This window comes from Eumetopias jubatus, unplaced genomic scaffold, assembly GCF_037043125.1.
Source record: "Eumetopias jubatus isolate StellerSeaLion01/CBP00866 unplaced genomic scaffold, mEumJub1_p1.0 scaffold_7, whole genome shotgun sequence".
NCBI classification, from domain to species: Eukaryota; Metazoa; Chordata; class Mammalia; order Carnivora; family Otariidae; genus Eumetopias; species Eumetopias jubatus.
Window position 1 is genome coordinate 39,189,131 of NW_028274813.1, and position 21,068 is coordinate 39,210,198.

A 21,068-nucleotide genomic window follows, 5' to 3' on the forward strand; every position below is an offset into this window, starting at 1 on the left:
ACAACAGAATAAATATTTAAAGCTAATCTTCACTAAGACTCTACTTCAAGATTAGATCACATTCAGTTTCTCCATGCTCACACTAATTGATGATAGGTACCAGCTCCATGAAACAAATAAGATCTCCTTAGCAGACAACTTAGTAATAGTTTCTCTATGTCAGAAATGGGTTGCTTTAGATGAATAATCATGCAGAAGACTTTTTTTCTTTTCTTCTTTTATACAACTTTGATGTTTTTAGAACAGTGAGACTTCAACATTCACAGAGACATGAAAAGCAAGTTGCTGTCTTAGGTTAGTAAAAAGACATCAGCCATGTAAGTTAGTCCATACTTCACTGGCCACAAGAGAGCTGGGCTCTACTCAATGATACCACAGTTACTGGTAAAGGTCAACTAGCATCATCTTAAAAAATGTGGTCCTATGTCTGTATGTTTATGCAATACCAAATACCCAGGTCAGTATCACTAGTAGTTATAACATTGTGCACAGAATGATTAGTTAATAAAATGTTAATGAATTACTGACCAAATCACTTAGTTAAAACATAGCTAGGTACTAAACATTAATAGAATAAAAAGAATAAAAGCAGTTCAAATATTCCCATTGAAAGGATATTTTATTCAATAACCTATCATTATAAAGTTTTCAGATAATTAGAAATTTCTGCCTTAAAATAAATAACCAGCTTGAAATTAGATTATTCTTTTACAGCAACTGTATTTCCTAGCTTAAAATGCTGAATGAAAAAAAGTATTCACTTGAAAGGAACATCCTTCTATTAATGAGTTAAATGGGGCTAATGCAACAAGTTACCTAGGCATACCTATTTTGCATGTATTTTCTCATGTACCCAGAGAAGGCTACTGGGCAAAGAGAGTCATTTTTATGGCACATTGATGCTCTCAGAAATGAAACACCTTTCTAAGGAAGTCAGGCTGGGTATGAATGGAATGAGAATGTAGTGTCAATTCCTTGAGAGCTTTATGGCAAGAAAGAAGTACCTAAATGAAACAGTCCTAAGACTATAAGGAGAAAGTCCTTCTAAACACAAAATGAAAACACAAGCTATGTGATCCAGATATGACTAGTATCATTTTGACCAACAGTCACAAATTCCTGATAAAGTACCTCAAAAATAAGTACTTCTGCTTTCCTCCAAAACTAGAATGGCAAGTATTAAGAAATAACAGCTAAATTGTATAAGTTAAGACAAATCTCTGCATGCAAACAATTCTTCCTTTACAGAATATATTTTAATAATGCTATCAAAGTTGTTATAGCTACAGTGTGCCTCCTATCCATGTGCCTATATACAGATACGGTATTTCTGCTCTGGATTTCAGCTAAATTCTTTGTAAATTTAATTCGTTTTAGAGGAAGATAGCTTTTCAGGGATCATACGGAAGCATTCATTTCTAATACAAAAGAAGAAAATACTTCGCAACCAACCAGCTTTAACTTATTTTTCTGAATGACATCTTTGTTTTCCTTTTGATACATCTCCATTTTCTTTTTGGTGTTATCCAAATCCACATTGTTGGTCAAGTTGAAAACTGCATCAGAAAGGAAATAATGACAGGAAATATAATTTTAATATAAATCTTGAGGAGACAATAAAAAAATTCAACACAGTGACTTAATTCATCAGGTTATTACTTACAGCTCCTTTTTATGTCCTTTTACCTACTGGCTATTTTAGAGGCTAATCCTAGTTCAGCAATTGTTTTCAAAGCCAATTATATGACTATCTGACTATCACACAGAATATCTAAATCTCTGAATCACCCCAGAAAACCTAAGATATATGTTTGCCATACTCAGATTTGATTTTTATAGGCCCTAGTCTAACTTTAAAAGCATATAAAAGATTACTTAAATTTTTTAAGTAAAAAGAGTAAGTCTGGGATCTACTACACAGGTCAGAATCAATCTTGAAAAGAATCTGTTGGGGCGCCTGGGTAGCTCAGTCGTTAAGCATCTGCCTTCGGCTCAGGTCATGATCCCAGGGTCCTGGGATTGAGTCCCGGATCGGACTCCCTGCTCAGCAGGAAGCCTGCTTCTCCCTCTCCCACTCCCCCTGATTGTGTTTCCTCTCTAGCTATATCTCTGTCTGTCAAATAAATAAATAAAATCTTAAAAAAAAAAAAATCTGTGCTCCACAAACAGAAAAATTATCCAAAAGAATAAAAAATATTATATATCTGTATAATTTACAGCAAACAAAAACAAGTTCTTTTTTAAGATTTTATTTATTTGAGAGAGAGAAAGAGAGAGCACAAGCAAGGGGGAGGGACAGAGGTTCAAAGCAGACTCCCCACTGAGCAGGGAGCCTGACACAGGACTCAATCCCAGGACCCTGGGATCATGACCTGACCCGAAGGCAGACACTTAACCAACTGAGCCACCCAGGCGTCCCCACAAAAACAAGGTTTATTCACATTCCAATGGTCTCCAACATGGCTGGATACAAGCCTGAATTATTTCCATACAGTCTAGATTTAAAAGAGTATGAAATAGAGCATAGCTTAACTAGGAAGGTAAAGGGGGCGCCTGGGTGGCTCAGTTGGTTAAGCGACTGCCTTCGGCTCAGGTCATGATCCTGGAGTCCCGGGATCGAGTCCCGCATCAGGCTCCCTGCTCGGCAGGGAGTCTGCTTCTCCCTCTGACCCTCCCCCCTCTCATGCTCTCTCTCTCTCTCTCTCTCTCTCATTCTCTCTCTCAAATAAATAAATAAAATCTTTAAAAAAAAAAAAAAACTAGGAAGGTAAAGGATAAACTGGCATCCAGACTGAAGACTGAAATAATTTCATAAGAGAAGCCACTGAGGTATGTTCAAAAAAGTGATAAATTTTCAATGAGTTAGAATATATTATAATTTTTAATTTTTAATAATTTTTTAATTTTTATATAATTCCAACTCAAAATAATGCCTTACTCCTTTCTAAGTTTACATACATAAATCAGTCACTATGGTACTCTGAATACCAACCAAAAGCACCTCTTTTGGTATATACAAATTCATATTATAAAGTACCAACCCACCATCGTACCCCTTACAGCATTTGCACCAGCCTGTCTAGAGAAAAATCCATATCATTAAGATTCTCCTATTCCACAATTCAATTCAGACCTCGCTTGGCTTCTTCTGTAATCTTTCTCCATCCATTATTAGCCATTCTATCCCTTCTCCAATTACTTATCCTTACCTCCTGCTTGTCCTATAAACAGGTTTGATCCACCCTAAATAAACTATGCTAAGCCATGTTTTTACAGATTCCTTCCCCATCTCACTCCTTCCTTTAACAAACATCTCAAATAGTTCCTATATTTTTTCTTTTACTTTCTTTTTTTTCTTATTTGAGTATAGTTGCCACACACTGTTACATTAGTTTCAGGTGTACAACACAGTGAGTCAACAACTATAGGTTATGCTATGCTCACCACAAGTGTAGTTAACATCTGTTACATACAACCCTATTACACACTATTGATTATATTCCCTATGCTGTACCTTATATCCCTGTGACTTATTCATTCCATAACTCAAAGCCTGTATCCCCTACTCCCCTTCACCCATGTCGTGCATCCCCTCACCCCCTCCCCACTGGCAATATCAGTTTGTTCTCTATAGTAATAGGTCTGACTCTACTTTGTTTGTTTTATTCATTTGTTTTTTAGATTTCACATATAAGTGAAATCATATGATATGTCTCCTAAGGCAAGGGAAACAAAAGCCAAAATATACATTGGGACTATATCAAAATAAAAGGCTTTTTGCACAGTGAAGAAAACCATCAACAAAACAAAAAGGCAATCTGCTGAATGAGAGAAGATATTTGCAAATGATATATCTGATAAGGGGTTAATATATATAATTTATAAAGAACTGATACAACTCAACACCAAAAACACAAATAATCCAATTAAAAAGCAGAGGACTTGATTAAATGCTTTTCCAAAGAAGACATACAAATGGCCAACAGATACATGAAGATGCTCAAAATCACTAATCATCAGGAAAATGCAAATCAAAACCACAATGAGATATCATCTTACACTTGTAAAAATGGCTAAAATCAAAAAAGAAAGAGATAACAAGTGCTGGCAAAGATGCAGAGAAAAAGGAACCCTCATCCACTGTTGGTGGGAATGTAAATTAATATAGTAACTGTGGAAGACAATATGAAGGTTCTTCAAAAAAGTAAAGGTGGAAATATCATATGATCCAGTAATTCCACTACTGGGTATTTACCAAAGAAAACAAAAACACTAATTCAAAACATATATGCACCCCTATGTTTACTGCAGCATCATTTACAATAGCCAAGGTACAGAAGCAACTCACATGCCCATCAATAAAGGAATGAATAGAGAAGATGTGGTGTATACACACACACACACACACACACACACACACACAATGGAATATGAGACATAAAAAAAGATGAGATCTTGGCATTTGCAACAACATGGATGGACCTGGAAGGTATTACACTAAGCAAAATAAGCCAGAGAGAAAAAGTCAAATAGTTCCTAGACTTTTGGATTATAGAGGCTTATAAGAAGTGAAAAGTAATATTGGGAGCCCAACATAGGGTTACCTGTTTTGTTGAGTAAGGCATCAAACATACTCTAAAGACCAATCTGATCCATTATTTCATTTTTATCTCCTCAAAAGGCCAAAGGATTTCAGAACATCAACTTATCATAATCACTGTTAAAAACCCAGGCTCACCTACATATGTAGAAAAAACAAAAGCAATCATCAATTCTATTATATGCAATTTTAAAACTCTAAGAGAAATGAGAGAAACCGAGAAACAATAGTCCTCTAGCTACTTCTCCAGCTTTTTTACCACAAAGTAGAAAAGAAAATAGTAATGGTGGTAAACCAGGCAATCTGGCTAATACGGAATGTAAGGCATTCCCCATAAATCCCACTCTGGCCCCAACACAAAACAAAGGAGGAGGCTCAAAACTAGCAACTGCCCTTAGAAAGTCAACTGTGATCCATTTGTTAATGGAGTGTGATTCTGGGGCGCCTGGGTGGCTCAGTCATTGAGCATCTGCCTTCGGCTCAGGTCATGGTCCCAGGGTCCTGGGATCGAGCCCTGCATAGGGTTCCCTGCTCCGCGGGAGGCCTGCTTCTCCCTCTCCCACTCCGCCTGCTTGTGTTCCCTCTCTCGCTGTGTCTCTGTCAAATAAATAAATAAAATCTTTAAAAAAAGAAAATGGAGTGTGATTCTGCTATCTTTGCCAATCACTCACAATATCCTTATATTTAACAGGTCATCTATTGAGCCACCAAACCCAATAATCTTTACAACCTCTACCATCCTCAGTATCTATACCCACTTAACAATATTGATAACTTATTTTTCCTTAGGCACTTTCTTCTCTTGACTAATTTAATACACACTCCTGATCTGTCTCCTACTACTCCAACTACTCCTTCCTGTTTCCATCTCTGGCTCTTCTTAGTCTCTAAGTAATCTGTATGATTCTGGCTTTTGCCCTCTTTCCTTCCCTCTCTATTCTTTAAGCAATTTCATCACTTCCCATAGTTTCAACCAAATAAATGCCAGGAAAAGCTGACACTATCTCAAAGTGCATTTCAGAAAGCCAAACACATAATTATCTCCAAATCTGTTCCTCCTTGTAAAACCTTTATCTGTTACGATTCTCATGCTAAGACACCAAGATTTAACACCTGATTCATCTGACCCACTCTACAAGCAGCAGTAACCAAATTCTACAGATTGTACCACCAAAATCTCTTTAAAGCTGCCCTTATTCTCAAAGTGCCCTGACAATATACCATGCCAGATCGTATTTCTCCCCAAATCATTTATAATAATCTCTGATTTAACTTCCTATCTCCAGAATCTTTGCATCTGACCCTACACTCTAACCCAATCCATAATATACAATGCTATCACACTAATATTTCTGAAGCACACCTCTAATGACCTTGCACCTCTACCATCCTATAGTCCTCTCATCCTGCCTTTCGTCTTTTTACTAGAAAAAAACCAAACACTTTTAGAATTCAGAACCCTTCACAATCTGGCTATAACTATTCTTCTCTCTCCTTAATAAAGACCTCTCTTGAAAGTAGACAGGCTGCATTTCCCAACTGTCCCCTACATTTCCTGTTCCAGTTCCTTTGATCACACCATTCTGCCTAGAATGCCTGATCCCCATTCTTACTACTGAAATTATACCCAATCTTTAAATGTCTACCCAAAAACTACCTTTTCTATGAAGTTCTCCCTGACTTCCCTAACTAGAAAGAATTTCCTTCTCTTATGTTGAAAACATTATTTAGGGGCGCCTGGGTGGCTCAGTCGTTAGGTGTCTGCCTTTGGCTCAGGTCATGATCCCAGAGTTCTGGGATCGAGCTCCGCATCTGGGCTCCCCGCTCCGGGGGAAGCCTGCTTCTCCCTCTCCCACCCCCCCTGCTTGTGTTCCCTCTCTCGCTGTGTCTCGCTCTCTGTCAAATAAATAAATAAAATCTTTAAAAAAAACAATAAAATAAATTTAAAAAAATAAAACATTATTTACAGCTCATATAAAAATCTTTCTACTTCATATAATATGTAAACACATACACAGTGTTCTTTACTTACACTTTATCTTGCACTCAAAGACCATATTTTATATAATCTCTGTATCATCCAGACATAAGGAAAGGAGAAAAGAATTCAATGATTATCTATTCGGTTCCCAACACTATGGGGCTGTTAGCATACAAAGAATTTCCTATTTTCAAAGACTAAAGATCTCTCATTAGGGAGGTCACCCCTAACACATAAACTCAAGTAATAATACAGGACACTATAAGATCAAGTGACAACAGAGAAGAACTAAAAGTATCCTTGCTTCATGCATTAAATAGTATCTAGCACTGTGCTAGCTGTTGAAGAAGTATTTATTAAAGGAATAAACTGTAATTCCTTTCAATGGAATCAGCTACCAATTAACCCTACTAAAACAAAGTTCTGATTATGTCATTCAGTCACTCAGTTCACTCATTGCTTCTGCTTCCACAATGCCTTGAAAAGGGAAAATCCAATCTTATCTCTTACAATGTTTTTCCCCTCTCTACTCTGTGAGTTCTGCAGATTCCTCAGAGCCTCTTCAAGAACCAATGGAAAGAAAGACTAAGCAATTCCAACCCGAGAGGTTTTGCTTCATTTGCCTGCTTGAAGTGATCCCTTCAAAATTTTGCTTGAAGAATACACTCTACATACTGTGTATCAAGTATCTATGAAGTACATATGACAGGCACTATGTCCAGCATCTGGTCTAATTATATCACTTAATCCTCCCAATAACCTTATGAGATAGGTACTTCTATTACTCACTTTACAGATAAGGTTTAAAGACATTAAATAACTACATCCAAGTTATATAGCCAGTAAATGTTGTAACTAGGATTTTAACATAGGCTATCTGATTCCAAAGCCTGAACTTTTATCTACAACACTAGTTGTATTGTTTCTCTCAATGCCTGAAAAACACTGGTAGCACAGTTCAACTCTTCCTCTGCACCTGTACAGGCTCCATACTTTTCGACCTCCATACTTGTGATCATCCTGCTCCCAGAGAACCCATATCTTAGTACCAACCTCAACCCAGAACTGTGGATATCCATATCTGGCCCACCTTTCTATATGCAGCTTAATCACCAGCTCTTCTTTGTAACTCACTCTGCAGGTACAATCTCTCCATCCCTGAATGCCCACAATACACTGCTTAATATCATACTGGTGGCACTTATCCACTTTCTACCCTATAGAATTATTTTCAATGTACATATCTATTTGACCTAATAGAGTGTTCACTGAGGGCAGATTGTAGGTCTGATTCATCTTTATCACTTCCAACACTTCAATAAAATATTTCCAGTACATACCCATTAAAATGACCAAAATCCAATACACTGACAACACCAAATGCTGACATGGAAATGGAGGAACAAGAACTCTCGTTCATTGCAGCAGCAATGCAAAATGACACAACACTTTGGGAGACAGTTTATTTCTTACAAAATTAAACATACTCTTACCATTTTATCCAACAATCACACTCCTTTGTATTAATCCAAAGGAACTGAAAACTATGTCCACACAAAAACCTGTACACAAATGTTTATAGCAGCTTTATTCATAATTGCCAAAGCATGGAAGCAACCAAGATGTTCTTCAGTAGGTTAATGGATAAATTGTGGTACATCCAGACAATGAAATATTATTCAGCACTAAAACGAGCTATCAAATCATGAAAAGACAAGGAGGAACCATAAATGCATATTATTGCTAAGTCAAAGAAGCCAATTTGAGAAGGCTACATACTATATGATTCCAACTACATGACAATCTAAAAAAGGTAAATCTACAAAGACAGAAAAAGATCAATGGTTGCCAGAAGTCAGGGGAGGAAGAAGGGACAAATAGGCAGAACACGGAATTTTAGGGCAGTGAAATTATTCTGTAAAATACCATAATGGTGGATACATGTCATTATATATTTGTCCAAATCCATAAAATGTACAACATGAAGAGTAAGCTCTCGTATAAACTATGGTCTTAGAGCAATAATGATATGTCAATGTAGGCTCATCGATTATAACATATTTACCACTCTGGTGGGGGGAATGTTGATAGCAGGGAAGTCTGTGCATGAGTGGGGCAGGTGGTATATGGGAACTCTGTACCTTCCACTTAATTTTGCTATGACTCTAAAACTGCTCTAAAAAATAAAGTTTATTTAAAAAAAAAAAGGAATTCCCCATCTGGTAAGAGCTCAAGAAATAGTTGGGAATTACCATAAGAGAGGAAAAAAAAATAAACCAATGTTAATGTTTATTACTACCTTTATAATTATAGATTTCATTAAAATGATCTTTATAATTACAGAATTGAATTCTACAGAATGGCAAAGCAAGGAGATATAAAGTACATGAAAAAAATTATCTTGGTTTCTTTTGGTTATAAATCTGAGAAGTAAAGGTAATCAAATTGATATCCTACATTGAACTCTAACAAAATATTTAGAGCAGTTAAGGAAAACAAAAAGTTTATCAGCAAGCTAGCCAGGGTACTACTGATTTAAATTTTCTATTAAGTAGAACCCAGAAATAGGTAAAGTTGAATCCTAAGCGAAATTTATCTGTATACAACTTTCTTTTATGCTTATTAAAAACTTTGTAATCAATTCCAATAAAACTAAAATAACCAATTTATTTCATTTTTTCATTTAGAAACCCAAGGTAATAGCAATAGATACAAATTTATAATCATAAATAATACAAATTGCTTCCTTTAAAAAGAAAAAAAATAAGTTTTTTTAAAAAGTAAAGTACTATTTTAAAAACTTTTCAGATAAAGCAAGTCTCATTCATGCCATAATGAATCAGGTTGGTATAACAGTCTTGAAGAAAAAAGAATACAAGATAATTTTCTATAACAATCATTTGCCCCTTTATCTGGCTGCCGGTTTAGCTCAGATGTTGACCTGCCTTTAGTCAAGTATTAAAAGGCAACAAAAAACCTATTGTATTTTCTGAAAGATTTAATGTTATTTAAGTACAATTTTGAAGTCTTTTTGACATCCAGAATTTATAGTTAAAGCCCTTAGGACTTTCTCACCCTTTCAAAATAAGCATACCCTGAACCAAAAGAATAATCTATTTATTATGAAACTAAGAACAAACCTTTGAGATAATCCCTGTGGCCAAAAGGAACAAGAATTTTTATGTTTAGATTGTCATAACCACAGAAAGGAGCCTATTGTTTATGCTATAAGAAAGTTCATCTTCATGTGTGCCCCTTCTATTGTAATTTTATGCCATTTTTCAAAATTACAGTATCTTAAAATTTTTATATTTGTGATATTGAAAGGATTCAAAATGAAATTTATTTAACCAAATGACCAATCCCCAATTTATAAATCCTCACTGACTCCTTAGCCACCCTACCAACTCTATTCCTCTCACTCTAAGCCTAAGCATCTTCAATAGCACCCTTCGACCTTTATTATTGAGTTCAATCTTTTTTTTTTTAAGATTTTATTTATTTATTTGACAGAGGGAGACACAGTGAGAGAGGGAGCACAAGCAGGGGGAGTGGAAGAGGGAGACGCAGGCTTCCCACCTAACAGGGAGCCCGATGCGGGGCTCAATCCCAGGACCCTGGGATCATGACCCGAGCAAGCCGAAGGCAGACGCCCAACAACTGAGGCACCCAGGTGCCCCAAGTTTGATCTTCTTTAAGGTTCTTCAAAATATGGCCCCAATCCACTTCTTTTTCTTTCATCTCCTACTATTTCCCCAATTAGCACCCCATGTTCTAGACTCAGATTAGTAACTACTCTGAGACTAGCAAGCACTTTCACGGATCTGAGAGTCAGAAAAACCTATGTTCAAAATTTGGCTCCATTATTTACCAGCAATGTAATCCTGAGTATAATACCTCTTCTCCATATGCGAAATAAGGGATAAAAGTGCCTCTCTCAGAGTTGTGAAAATTATTCGAGATAATGTGAATACAGCATAGTCTGGCACTTAACATGTGCCCATTAAATTAACATTTTATACTTTTGATTAACACAGAGATCCAATACCGATATCACAGACACTGAATTAATCATCTTTGAAAGCATGAATAAAACACAAAGTAGATAGCTACTAAAACAAGATTTTAAAAGAAAGTTTTATTTATACCATAACAAAACAATGACACACAACTAAGAGGTGGAGCCACACCCTAACAAAACTTCAAAGAGCTAAAACTATTCTTTCTCTCATTGCTTCACTCTCCGCCCAACAAAACAATAAAAAATACTGCCTGTCCTCCAGCTTTTATTTTCTTGATTAATACCATCCTACTCCTAAGGTCATCAATTTAACTCATCCCTGCCTGCTCCTTCTACCTCACCACCTATATCAAATTAGTCCTTGAATATTCTGTCTAAAACATCCCCTTTATCTATTCCACTCCCCTACTACCTATTCGAAGCTCTCATTACTTCTCATCCAAATTGCTGTAACAGCCCCTTAAAAATGTTCCCAGACTCAATGATTTCCTGTCAATATTCCACATCGCCACCACACTATCGCGCTGGCTCACTATTGACCATAGAATAAAATCTTACCCTGACAGCCTAGCTTGCAAAGTTCTCATTAACCCAGATCTAGTCTGTTTCTCAAGCCTCATTTCTAGTAATTCCCCATGTTCTACTTACCTATAACATTAGTTGCTCATTCTCCAACATATTCAATACCCTTATATCTCTGCTAATTTTGTCTTTTGCTAGAAATGTTCTTCCATCCTCTTCCCACCTGGTAAACTCCTATACCATCTTTTAAGGTCAAATTCAAATATGACCTCTTCTCTGATCAAACTATACTTCTATTTCTCAATGTTGAATTAATTGTTTATCTGTATTCCCATAACACTTTACAAATAAATGCCTATACTACTTTGGCATTATATTTTAGTTATTAGTTTACACAATTATTTCCCCCTTTAGAGTTTGAACTTACTGAAGGCAAAGATCATATATGCCCTGCAAGTAAAGTAGTTCACATAGAACAATTAATATCTGCTAAATTGAAGTTCAGAAAATAAACTCTAAGTCAAAGAGGCTAGACCCCAAATTTCATCAATATTTTCAAATACAATCAGAACTGCTCTTCATCCAGCATGATCAAGATTAGTAGCTGATTACTTACAAAAGTCTGTTAAGGGAGGGAAAGACACATACACACTCCTTAAATATTTTAACCTAAAACATATATAGTAAGTACATTCTCTAACTTAATGACCTATAGCCAATGTCTAGTCTTTAATTAGTTTCTTTAATTGCTTCTTTCTTATATAAACCATACTTGTCATCTATATTGTTCAGTTTCCATTTTCTAAAGTGGAGTAAGAACTTGAGAAGCAGAATCCTTCAGAAGGTGTGCACTTTTTTTCCCAACCATATAAACTACTTAATTAAATTACATAATTACAAGTAAAATAAATAAGGCCTGGTTACCAATGCAAACAACTCTCAGTATATAAATGAACTGGTGAGAGAAGTACAGAGATGAACTTGTCATCTTCTAATGAACACGGTTCATCACGTATTCATTATGCTTTGGACTTCAATCAGTATATTTTATGGAAGGACTGGGAAATGTCAGTTACCCCAGTGGGTCAATTAAGTGGAGCTAAGTTAAGAAATCTTCAACACAACTGCAACTGAAGACAGTCCTTCATGAATATACATGATAGCAGAATCACTTTCAAATTAAATGCTCTGAGCCACCGTTTTCTTATCTGTTAAGGAAAGGACTACATATGGTATAGCTGTAATAGCCAGACTTGCTCTTACCTGTCAATCATGGCTCCTGCTTCTGGACATAAACATGGTCTTACCTATGGGCCCCCAGTTGTTCATATCTTCCAACTAATTCATCCCATAGAAAAAATATGCATGTTTAAAAATAATGGCTCAACCAGAACCTTATTCTAGAATCAAGATCCCCACCTCCCTTCCCCACCTTCTTTGTCCATCGGTTTCTTTAGATTATCCATCCTACCTTCCTACTTGGACTTGTAACCATGTATTACACCTTGCTCTCTGACATCTATAATCTCCTTTGTCTTTATTACCTGACCAGACTCTTACCTAATCACATTGCCTTTAGAATAAACATGAACTGGATTTATTCCTGCTACCATCCAACTGTCTGTCCTATACTTAATATGTATATTCTATAGATCTAGTCAGAGATCTACACTTGCCCAGTTCTTAAAGATTTCTTTTGGTTTATCTTCTCAGTCAATATCATTACTTTTCTACTTTGACTTGGCACTCCCAATTCTACCACTTTTTCAACTAAAATCCAAGCCACTGATGGTTGCTAAGATTACACATAAAGTGCAATGAACACCATCAGAATGAAAAAACTATGGCCCCAAGGCACTAAATGATCCCCGAAAAAGTTTAAGTTATATTCTGTACATGCTATTTGCTATGACATAACAAATGAACTTAGATATTTTAGAAAAGTTTCCATAACAGTTGAAATAAAAAGATTCTCTGGGTTTTTCTCAGTTAATAAAGAAGTTAAAGGCATTAGAATATTCCATTCCTCAAGAGTTTAAATTTTCTAAAAATTTTCCATATAAAAACCGTCTTCTAAAGAATGATCAATCTGTTATATTCATATTTTAAATACGAAATAACATAAGTACAGCTTGGCTTCAGGTTTGAGAGAAGAGTAAAAAAGATGATTTAATTCTCTAAGTCTCATTCTTATTTTACAGTCTGTAATTTTTGTCTCATTTCCAAACCTGCATTGGTTAATAATAATTATGGCAGCTATAAAAAAACATTAACTTTTTAAATTGATGTATAACAACTTCCAGGCTTTTTAACATCTCTGAAATCTTATTTAAGAAAGCAAAAAGAATTCTTTCTGGGCGCCCGGGGTGGCTCAGTTGGTTAAGCGACTGCCTTCAGCTCAGGTCATGATCCCAGGGTCCTGGGATTGAGTCCCACATCAGTCTCCCTGCTTGGCAGGGAGCCTGCTTCTCTCTCTGCCTCTGCCTGCCACTCCCCCTGCTTGTGCTCTGTCAAATAAAGAAATAAAAAAATCTTTAAAAAAAAATAATTCTTTCTTTTGATGAACATTTCCTTTTAACTAATCACAAAAGAAAGAAAAGGAGCTAAGATTACTCTAAACTCTGAGTCTAGAATAATACTAAATAAAAGAATGCCACTTCAATAGTCAACTGCTTCAAACTATTTTCAAACTACTGTATGCACAGAGACATAAATGATAACATATGGCTTTAGTCACCATAGGCAGATAACAGAAATCCTATTTTTAAAAAATCTGTGTACTTTTTCCTTGTGTTGACTCTAATACCTCCTCAACATAAAAATGATATATACAGATACAGCCTTTCTTCCCAGCTATAAACTGATACTACTGCGGCGGCTGGGTGGCTCAGTCGGTTAAGTGTCTGCCTTTGGTTCCAGTCATGATCTCGGGGTCCTGGGATCAAGCTCTGTGTGCTTGCTTCTCCTCTCTCTCTGCCACTCCCCTGCTTGTGCTCTCTCTCTCTCAAATAAATAAATAAAATCTTGGGAGGAAAAAAAACAGTGATACCATTTTCCCTGAGACAAAATGTTTATTATTTAAGTATGTCCTTTACTTAAGTATGGCTTCAATTTAACAAACATGATTCAAGTACAACAGAAAGTAAATAGATAAAACATCAGCTATCACAATAAAACTTGTCAGAGATTTTATATGAGATGTTTATCTTTTAGGCATCTAAAAGATAAAAGCATACAGGGTAGCACACCAAAAGTACAAGCATCAAAAAACATACCAATTTCTTCCACTTCTTCCAGGAAATCATTATACTCTCTTAGACTAGGAAAGTCTTCTTCTCTTTTATTGTATCTTTAATAGAAAAAAAAATTCAACACATTACATATCTCTTGCTTTCAATATTATCTAATTGGTTTGTTTCTTCTTACATATTTTATTCATGATACATAGAAAAGCACTGATTACTTACTGGGTAAAACACTGTTTTCTTGACACCATGTTTATAACTAGACCAAGAATGTTGTTCTTAAATTCTTACGATTACAGAGAAGGAATAGAATTAAGAGAGAATGATAAAATATGTTAAATCCTTCTAAAACTTAAGGAAAAGAAAGAAATTAGGAGCCTGATTTACTTCTTATAGATTTGCTAATTTTCAGAAAGCTAAAAATTAATTCAAAAAACACCTTCCAATTTTTCATGACAACTATAGTCTAAAGAATATCAGATCAGGAAATTCTATAAATATTGTAATGTACCTGTGAAGAATTAGAAAACTACAAGGGATCAATAAAAAAAAAAAAATTAATATAAAAGAGACTATCTAGGGCTCCTGGGTGGCTCAGTCGGTTAAATGCCTGCCTTTGGCTCAAGTCATGATCCCAAGACCCTGAGATTGAGCCCCGCATCAGGCTCCTTGCTGGGTGGGGAGTCTGCTTCTCCCTCTACATCACCCCCTGCTTGTGCTCTCTTTCTCTCTCTCAGCTCTCTCTCATGCTCTTGCTCTCTCTCAAATAAATAAATAAAATCTTTAAAAAAAATAAAATAAAAGAGACTATCTCCCAGAAGCAATACAAGTAATAAAAGAGCAGCCTGGGACATTGATAAAGTAACACAGGTTAAGTACCTAGAAAGATGCTGCTAAAACACTGGTGACCTAGGCGGCACCTGGGTGGCATAGTCAGTTGGGGATCCAACTCTTGCTTCTGGCTCAGGTCACAATCTCAGGGTTATGAGATGGAGCCCCACATCAGGCTCTGTGCTGAGCATGGAGTCTGCTTGAGAGTCTCTCTTCCTCTCCCCGCCCCTCCCACTTCTGCACTCACTTTCTCTCTCTCTCTCTAATAAATAAATCTTTAAAACACTGGTGACCTAGGTTGAAACATATATCACCAAAAAATATAATAGTAATACATTAAGTTTATATATTAATTTGTTAAACTTCAAAAACAATAAGGTGACTTTTAATAAAAGGACAGATAAAATAAAACCCAAAATTGTTCACAAACAGTAAAAACTAGGGGCACCTAGGTGGCTCAGTCGGTTAAGCATCTGCCTTCAGCTCAGGTCATGATCCTGGGATCCTGGGATCCTGGGATCCTGGGATCCTGGGATAAAGCCCTGCATCGGGCTCCCTGCTCAGCGGGGAGTGTGCTTCTCCCTTTCCCGCTGCCCCTCTCCCTGCTTGTGTGCTCTCTCTCTCTCTCTCAAATAAATAAAATCTTAAAAAAAAAAGAGAGTAAAAACTAAATCATGAATGAAAAAGATAATGTTAAAAATATATTATGTACACACACAGATATATATGAAAATAAATTATAGCTAACACATTATTTTCTCTAGCACACTTCAAATCTCAACTTAAATGATACCTTCACAGGCCCCACCTGATATCAGTGACCCACACCAACACTCAGTCACTAACTTCGTAACATTCTTCTCAATTTATAATCATACAGTTGTTTAGTTTGCCTGTTTTATTATCTCCATGCTATGCTATACTACTATACTGTAAGCCTTATAAGGGCAAGGTTCATAGCTATTTCACTCATTTCATACCTAATGCCTAATATGAATAACACAGCATTCAAACACAGTAGGTACTCAATGTGTATTTAACTAAATTAAAAAATAAATAGTAAATAAACAAATTGTAAAGCTATCTTCAAAATGATCTACTCTTCTCTAACAAAGGCTAGTTAACTATTCTTCAAGTACTTAATAAATTTCTGTTGAACAAATGCATAGACGAATTTGTGCATTTATTCACTTGCCAAACTGTCCATATTTCCATCCATAAATAATTATAGCAATTATTGAAATAATACTTAAAGTCCTCTTTGTATACTGAATCATTCAAACAATAATAGTTACATTTTTAGGACTTTTTTCCGAATCTCAACCTCCTTGTCCACAGTAGGATCTTCAAAGAGTTGTACTCTGAAGTTGCTCTTTCTAAGTGGAGTGCCACACTCAGGACAGTTTCCAGCTCCTCTCATAAACAGTAAATCCACACAACTTTCACACCTGTAAGGAGAAAATACAAGGTAACCTTTAAGCCAATACTCAAATCCACAACAATTTGTATATAGTTTACCTTTTTTGTTGTTATTTTGGTGGTTTTTTGTTTGGGTGCGTTTTTCTGGCAGGGGAGCAGAGATAAGAATATTAATCATTGCTACTTAAAAATCTCACACACAAAAAAAAAACTTTTAGAAATTTATTTTCATTTGGAGCTTATATTTTAGACATAGGTACCCCAAGGGATACCAGTTTCATTTTACAAATTAAACAAATTTACAAATTAAAAGAAATTGTGTTGGGGGCTATTCAGATTCAGAGGTAGCAGGATAGGGAAAAGTCAAGAGAGGCATGTAAAAGAATGGTCTGTGGTCACCTCCATTTTCAGTCCAGTAACACTCTTAGATCTAGGCAAGAGAAGCCTCTACCAAAGGCCTACACTTTAAAGCACTCTGCATATCACAATCACTAAAACAAAGACTTTTTTCTTCTCTTTCAGCCTTATAAGAAGTTGGTGTTTTTGTTGTTGTTGATTTGTCTTTTGTGTGTTTTTTTTTAAAGTTCAGTAAGCAATCGAGCAAATGGAAATTATAAGGGAGAGGCGATAGTTGAAAGAGGTCTTCCCCACCCCCGCCCCGCCCCAGGCCAAAGGAGAAGGAACTGATGGTACCCCAGTATCTACAGAGAAAACAGAAAAATCACCACAGCTTCTGCCCTGAGAAATCATAGAAGGAACGGTTCCTCATAAAAACTTTCATCAGTTAAAGCTGTCTGCCCCAAATCCACCAGAAGGACTGCCTAGGAAAGCCATGTTTCCCAGATACCTGCATTCCCTTCTTTCTTCTTGGGAAGTGCAATTTGGGGAAGAGTTTAGAATTTCCTGGAAGTCTTGAGTTGGAAAAACAAGGACCTAAAGAGGTTAACCTCTCTATACTGGATTCCTAGGAACCTGAGACAATCATTTCACACTGTTTTTGATGGGTCCAGGCACCACTCAACCATCCTTGCCCTGTCCCAAGATATCCATGCTACTAATCAGACTAACAAGTAGAAAGGCTGGCTATAAGAAAACAACAGTTCCTTTAGCCTCTGGGTCTTGAGGATGCAGCCCTGGGAAGTAAGTGGACAGCATGGGAACTCAAGACTGTGCCAAGGGTGTAGCTTGGTTCTTAAACAATATTTAAACATTTTGATATACAGTCCTCTGGTTGCAATCTTGCCCAATTCCACATACGCTAGGGCTACACCAGCCCTAATCACTTCTTTCCTAGCATTACCTGAAACTATTTTTTTAAGATTTTATTTATTTATTTATTCATGAGAAACAGAGAGAGGCAGAGGGAGAAGCAGGCTTCCCACAGAGTAGGGAGCCCAACAGGGGACTCGATCCCAGGACCCCAAGATCATGACCTGAGCCAAAGGCAGACGCTTAACCAACTAAGCCACCCAGGTGCCCTGAAATAATTTATGCGTTGATTTTCTGTAACCTCTATGAGGATGGAGGATGTATTTACACTTCATGAGAGCAGGAATCTGGCCTACCTGTTCTCTATCCCCAGTGCCTGACAGATAATAAGTACTCAAAAACCTACACATAATAAAAAAATGAATAAAGAGGGGAAAAGAGAAAATCTAATGAGCAAGGGGAACATTTATTTCTTCCAGGTATGTAGCTGACATGTGGAATAAGCTAAATGAAAAGAATGACATAGGGAAATAAGAATTTTTAAGGTTATTAGTAAAATAACATTGACCTTTGTGTATTTCTATCTTAACAGTGCCATCAAATATTAGAGGGGAAAAAAATTCCTAAGAGAACACAGATCACAGCTGTCATTATCATGATCAACAAAACCCCAGAAAATTCACTTTAGGATTCGGAAGATTGGGAGTGGTACATTTCCCCTAATCTTTGTGGTTAGAGAAAGTGAAATCTAACTACAGAGGTTGAAAATGAGCACACTTTGGGGGCCTGGGTGGCTCAGTTGTTAAGCGTCTGCCTTCGGCTCAGGTCATGATCCCAGGGTCCTGGGATCGAGCCCCGCATCGGGCTCCCTGCTCAGCGGGAAGCCTGCTTCTCCCTCTCCCTCTGCCTGCAGCTCCCCCTGCTTATACTCTGTTTCTCTCTCTCTCTCTCTCTCTCTGTCAATAAATAAAATAAAATCTTTAAAAAAAAAAAAAGAAAATGAGCACACTTTAAAACTACACTAACTAGGGGTGCCTGGATAGCTCAGTCGGTTGAGCCTCTGACTCTTGGTTTCGGGTCAGGTCACAATATCAGGGTCGTGGGATTGAGCCCCGGGCTGGGCTCTGCGCTGAGCCAGAGTCAGCTTAGGATTCTCTCTCTCTTCTCCCTCTCTAAAATAAATAAATAAATCTTTTAAAAAATAAATAAATAAAACTATACTGACTAAAGATATTTATAAGCAAGGAGCCATCTAAAATACTCAAAAAAAAAAAAAATCAAACCACAAATAATATTCTGTATTTCAATGCCCTGGAGAGTAGACTCAGTTGATAATTCATTTAACAAGGTAATACAGGGGCGCCTGGGTGGCTCAGTCGGTTAAGCTGAGGTCATGACCTCCAGGTCCTGGGATGGAGCCCCGCAAAGGGCTTCCTGCTCAGCAGGGAGTCTGCTTCTTTCTCTCTCTCGCTCTCTCTCTCTCTCTCCCTGCCCTCCCCACCACTCGTTCTCTCTAATAAATAAAATCTTTTTAAAAAATGTTAAAAAACAAGGTAATACAGAACACTTAAATATTTCTAAAAGGTATATACTAGATATATTGTTTCCACAATCAGTTCTGTATCTCTACTTTTTAAAAAACTGCTTTAAATCATAAGGATTAACAGTATATAAGAATTTTTAAAATAATTTATTTTCCTATACAACGTTTTCCCTTTCTGATTTTAACTGCTATAAGAACAAATAACTCTTTTCTTAGAGTTCAAATATATAAACACACAGGGGAAAAAAATTAAAGGTCCACTTCATTCTATTCTCTATCTCACTTCCCACAAGTAACATACTACTTTTAGAGTTTATGTGACCAATCTTTTTCTACATATTTATGAAATACATATTTACAAAGTATTTACACGAAAATCAGTTATATAAAAAAGAACAAAAGAAAAAGTTAATAATTGCTAGTTCACTGCATCTGGCAACAGAGCAACCGAAACAGCAGTATTTGGATAATCTTTGGCCTCCAAGAATGCAAGAAAGTTTTTCATACAAAATCTTGTATTTTCCAGAGCACAGGAAAATTTGCTGGAAAAACCTAAATCCTTAGTCATTACCCACTCCCAAAGATATCATTATGGTTTTCTCTTGTTTTTAAAACCCAGAATGGTGCCAACCTTCTTCTCACTCTAGACAACTTATTTTTAGATTTTGTTTTCTTATATCAATATTTAACTGCTTATATTCCTTCGTCAAGATTTTTTAATTGACTTACTTGCTTTACTTTTTCAAAAGGAATTATATTTCATGCAGAAATTCAATTTATCAGGAAATACAATCATAACTTGAATGTGAAGGGGGAGGTATAGAAAGGAACCACTTTGAAATACACCAGTGCACTCTAGCCTTCTCAATAAGGCCTGCTCTAGGGTGAAACTACTTAACCAAAGCCTAACCAGCTGGGGTATTATCAGAGCCTAACTAAACTGGGAGAAGGTAAATAATGAACTGCAGCCAAGTCTAGCCATCCAGTCCATCTAACTAGAAGGGAAAAAAAACTTTGAAACACTTGTGAACTTCACAGTCCAGAAGCATAGGCTCACTAAAATCCTGAGACGTAATCACAAAAATAGAGACCACTTGAGTTGCAGTCATGCTCTCCGAGTTCCTGTCTCCCTCCCCGCGCAGCCCGGGATGGCCTCCCAGAACCCTGACCCAGCTGCCGCCAGTGTCGCCGCCGCCCCACAAAGGAGCCGAGCCCAGTGGGGGCGCCGCCCGGGGCCCCGTGGACAAGAGGCTGCAGCAGGAGCTGATGACCCTCATGATGTCTAGTGACAAAGGCATCTCTGCCTTCCCTGAATCCGACAACCTTTTCAAATGGGTGGGGACCATCCATGGGGCAGCAGGCACAGTATATGAAGACCTGAGGTATAAGCTCTCCCTGGAGTTTCCCAGTGGCTACCCTTACAACCCGCCCACGGTGAAGTTCCTCACACCCTGCTACCACCGCAATGTAAACAGGGAACATCTGCCTGGACATCCTGAAGGACAAGTGGTCTGCCCTGTATAATGTCAGGACCATCCTGCTGTCCATCCAGAGCCTGCTAGGAGAACCAAACACTGATAGTCCTTTGAACACGCATACTGCCAAGCTCTGGAAAAACCCCACAGCCTTTAAGAAGTATCTGCAAGAAACCTACTCAAAGCAGGTCTCCAGCCAAGATCCCTGACTGTCCAGCCTCT

At 37.0% G+C, this 21,068-nt stretch overlaps 1 protein-coding gene and 1 pseudogene across 1 annotated transcript in view; one reads left to right on the plus strand and one right to left on the minus strand.

Annotated features, from left to right (window-relative positions):
- The window catches only part of MNAT1 (MNAT1 component of CDK activating kinase), a 200,927-nt gene that overhangs the window by 128,952 nt on the left and 50,907 nt on the right, over positions 1 to 21,068 (minus strand). Inside the window, exons 2-4 of the mRNA XM_028098338.2 lie at positions 16,496 to 16,648; positions 14,400 to 14,473; positions 1,453 to 1,556 (exon numbers count right to left, since the gene is read on the minus strand). Coding sequence (XP_027954139.1) covers positions 1,453 to 1,556; positions 14,400 to 14,473; positions 16,496 to 16,648 — 331 coding nt within the window. The remainder of the gene's footprint in view (positions 1 to 1,452; positions 1,557 to 14,399; positions 14,474 to 16,495; positions 16,649 to 21,068) is intronic.
- Positions 20,505 to 21,055, plus strand: LOC114205050 (ubiquitin-conjugating enzyme E2 C pseudogene; annotated as a pseudogene).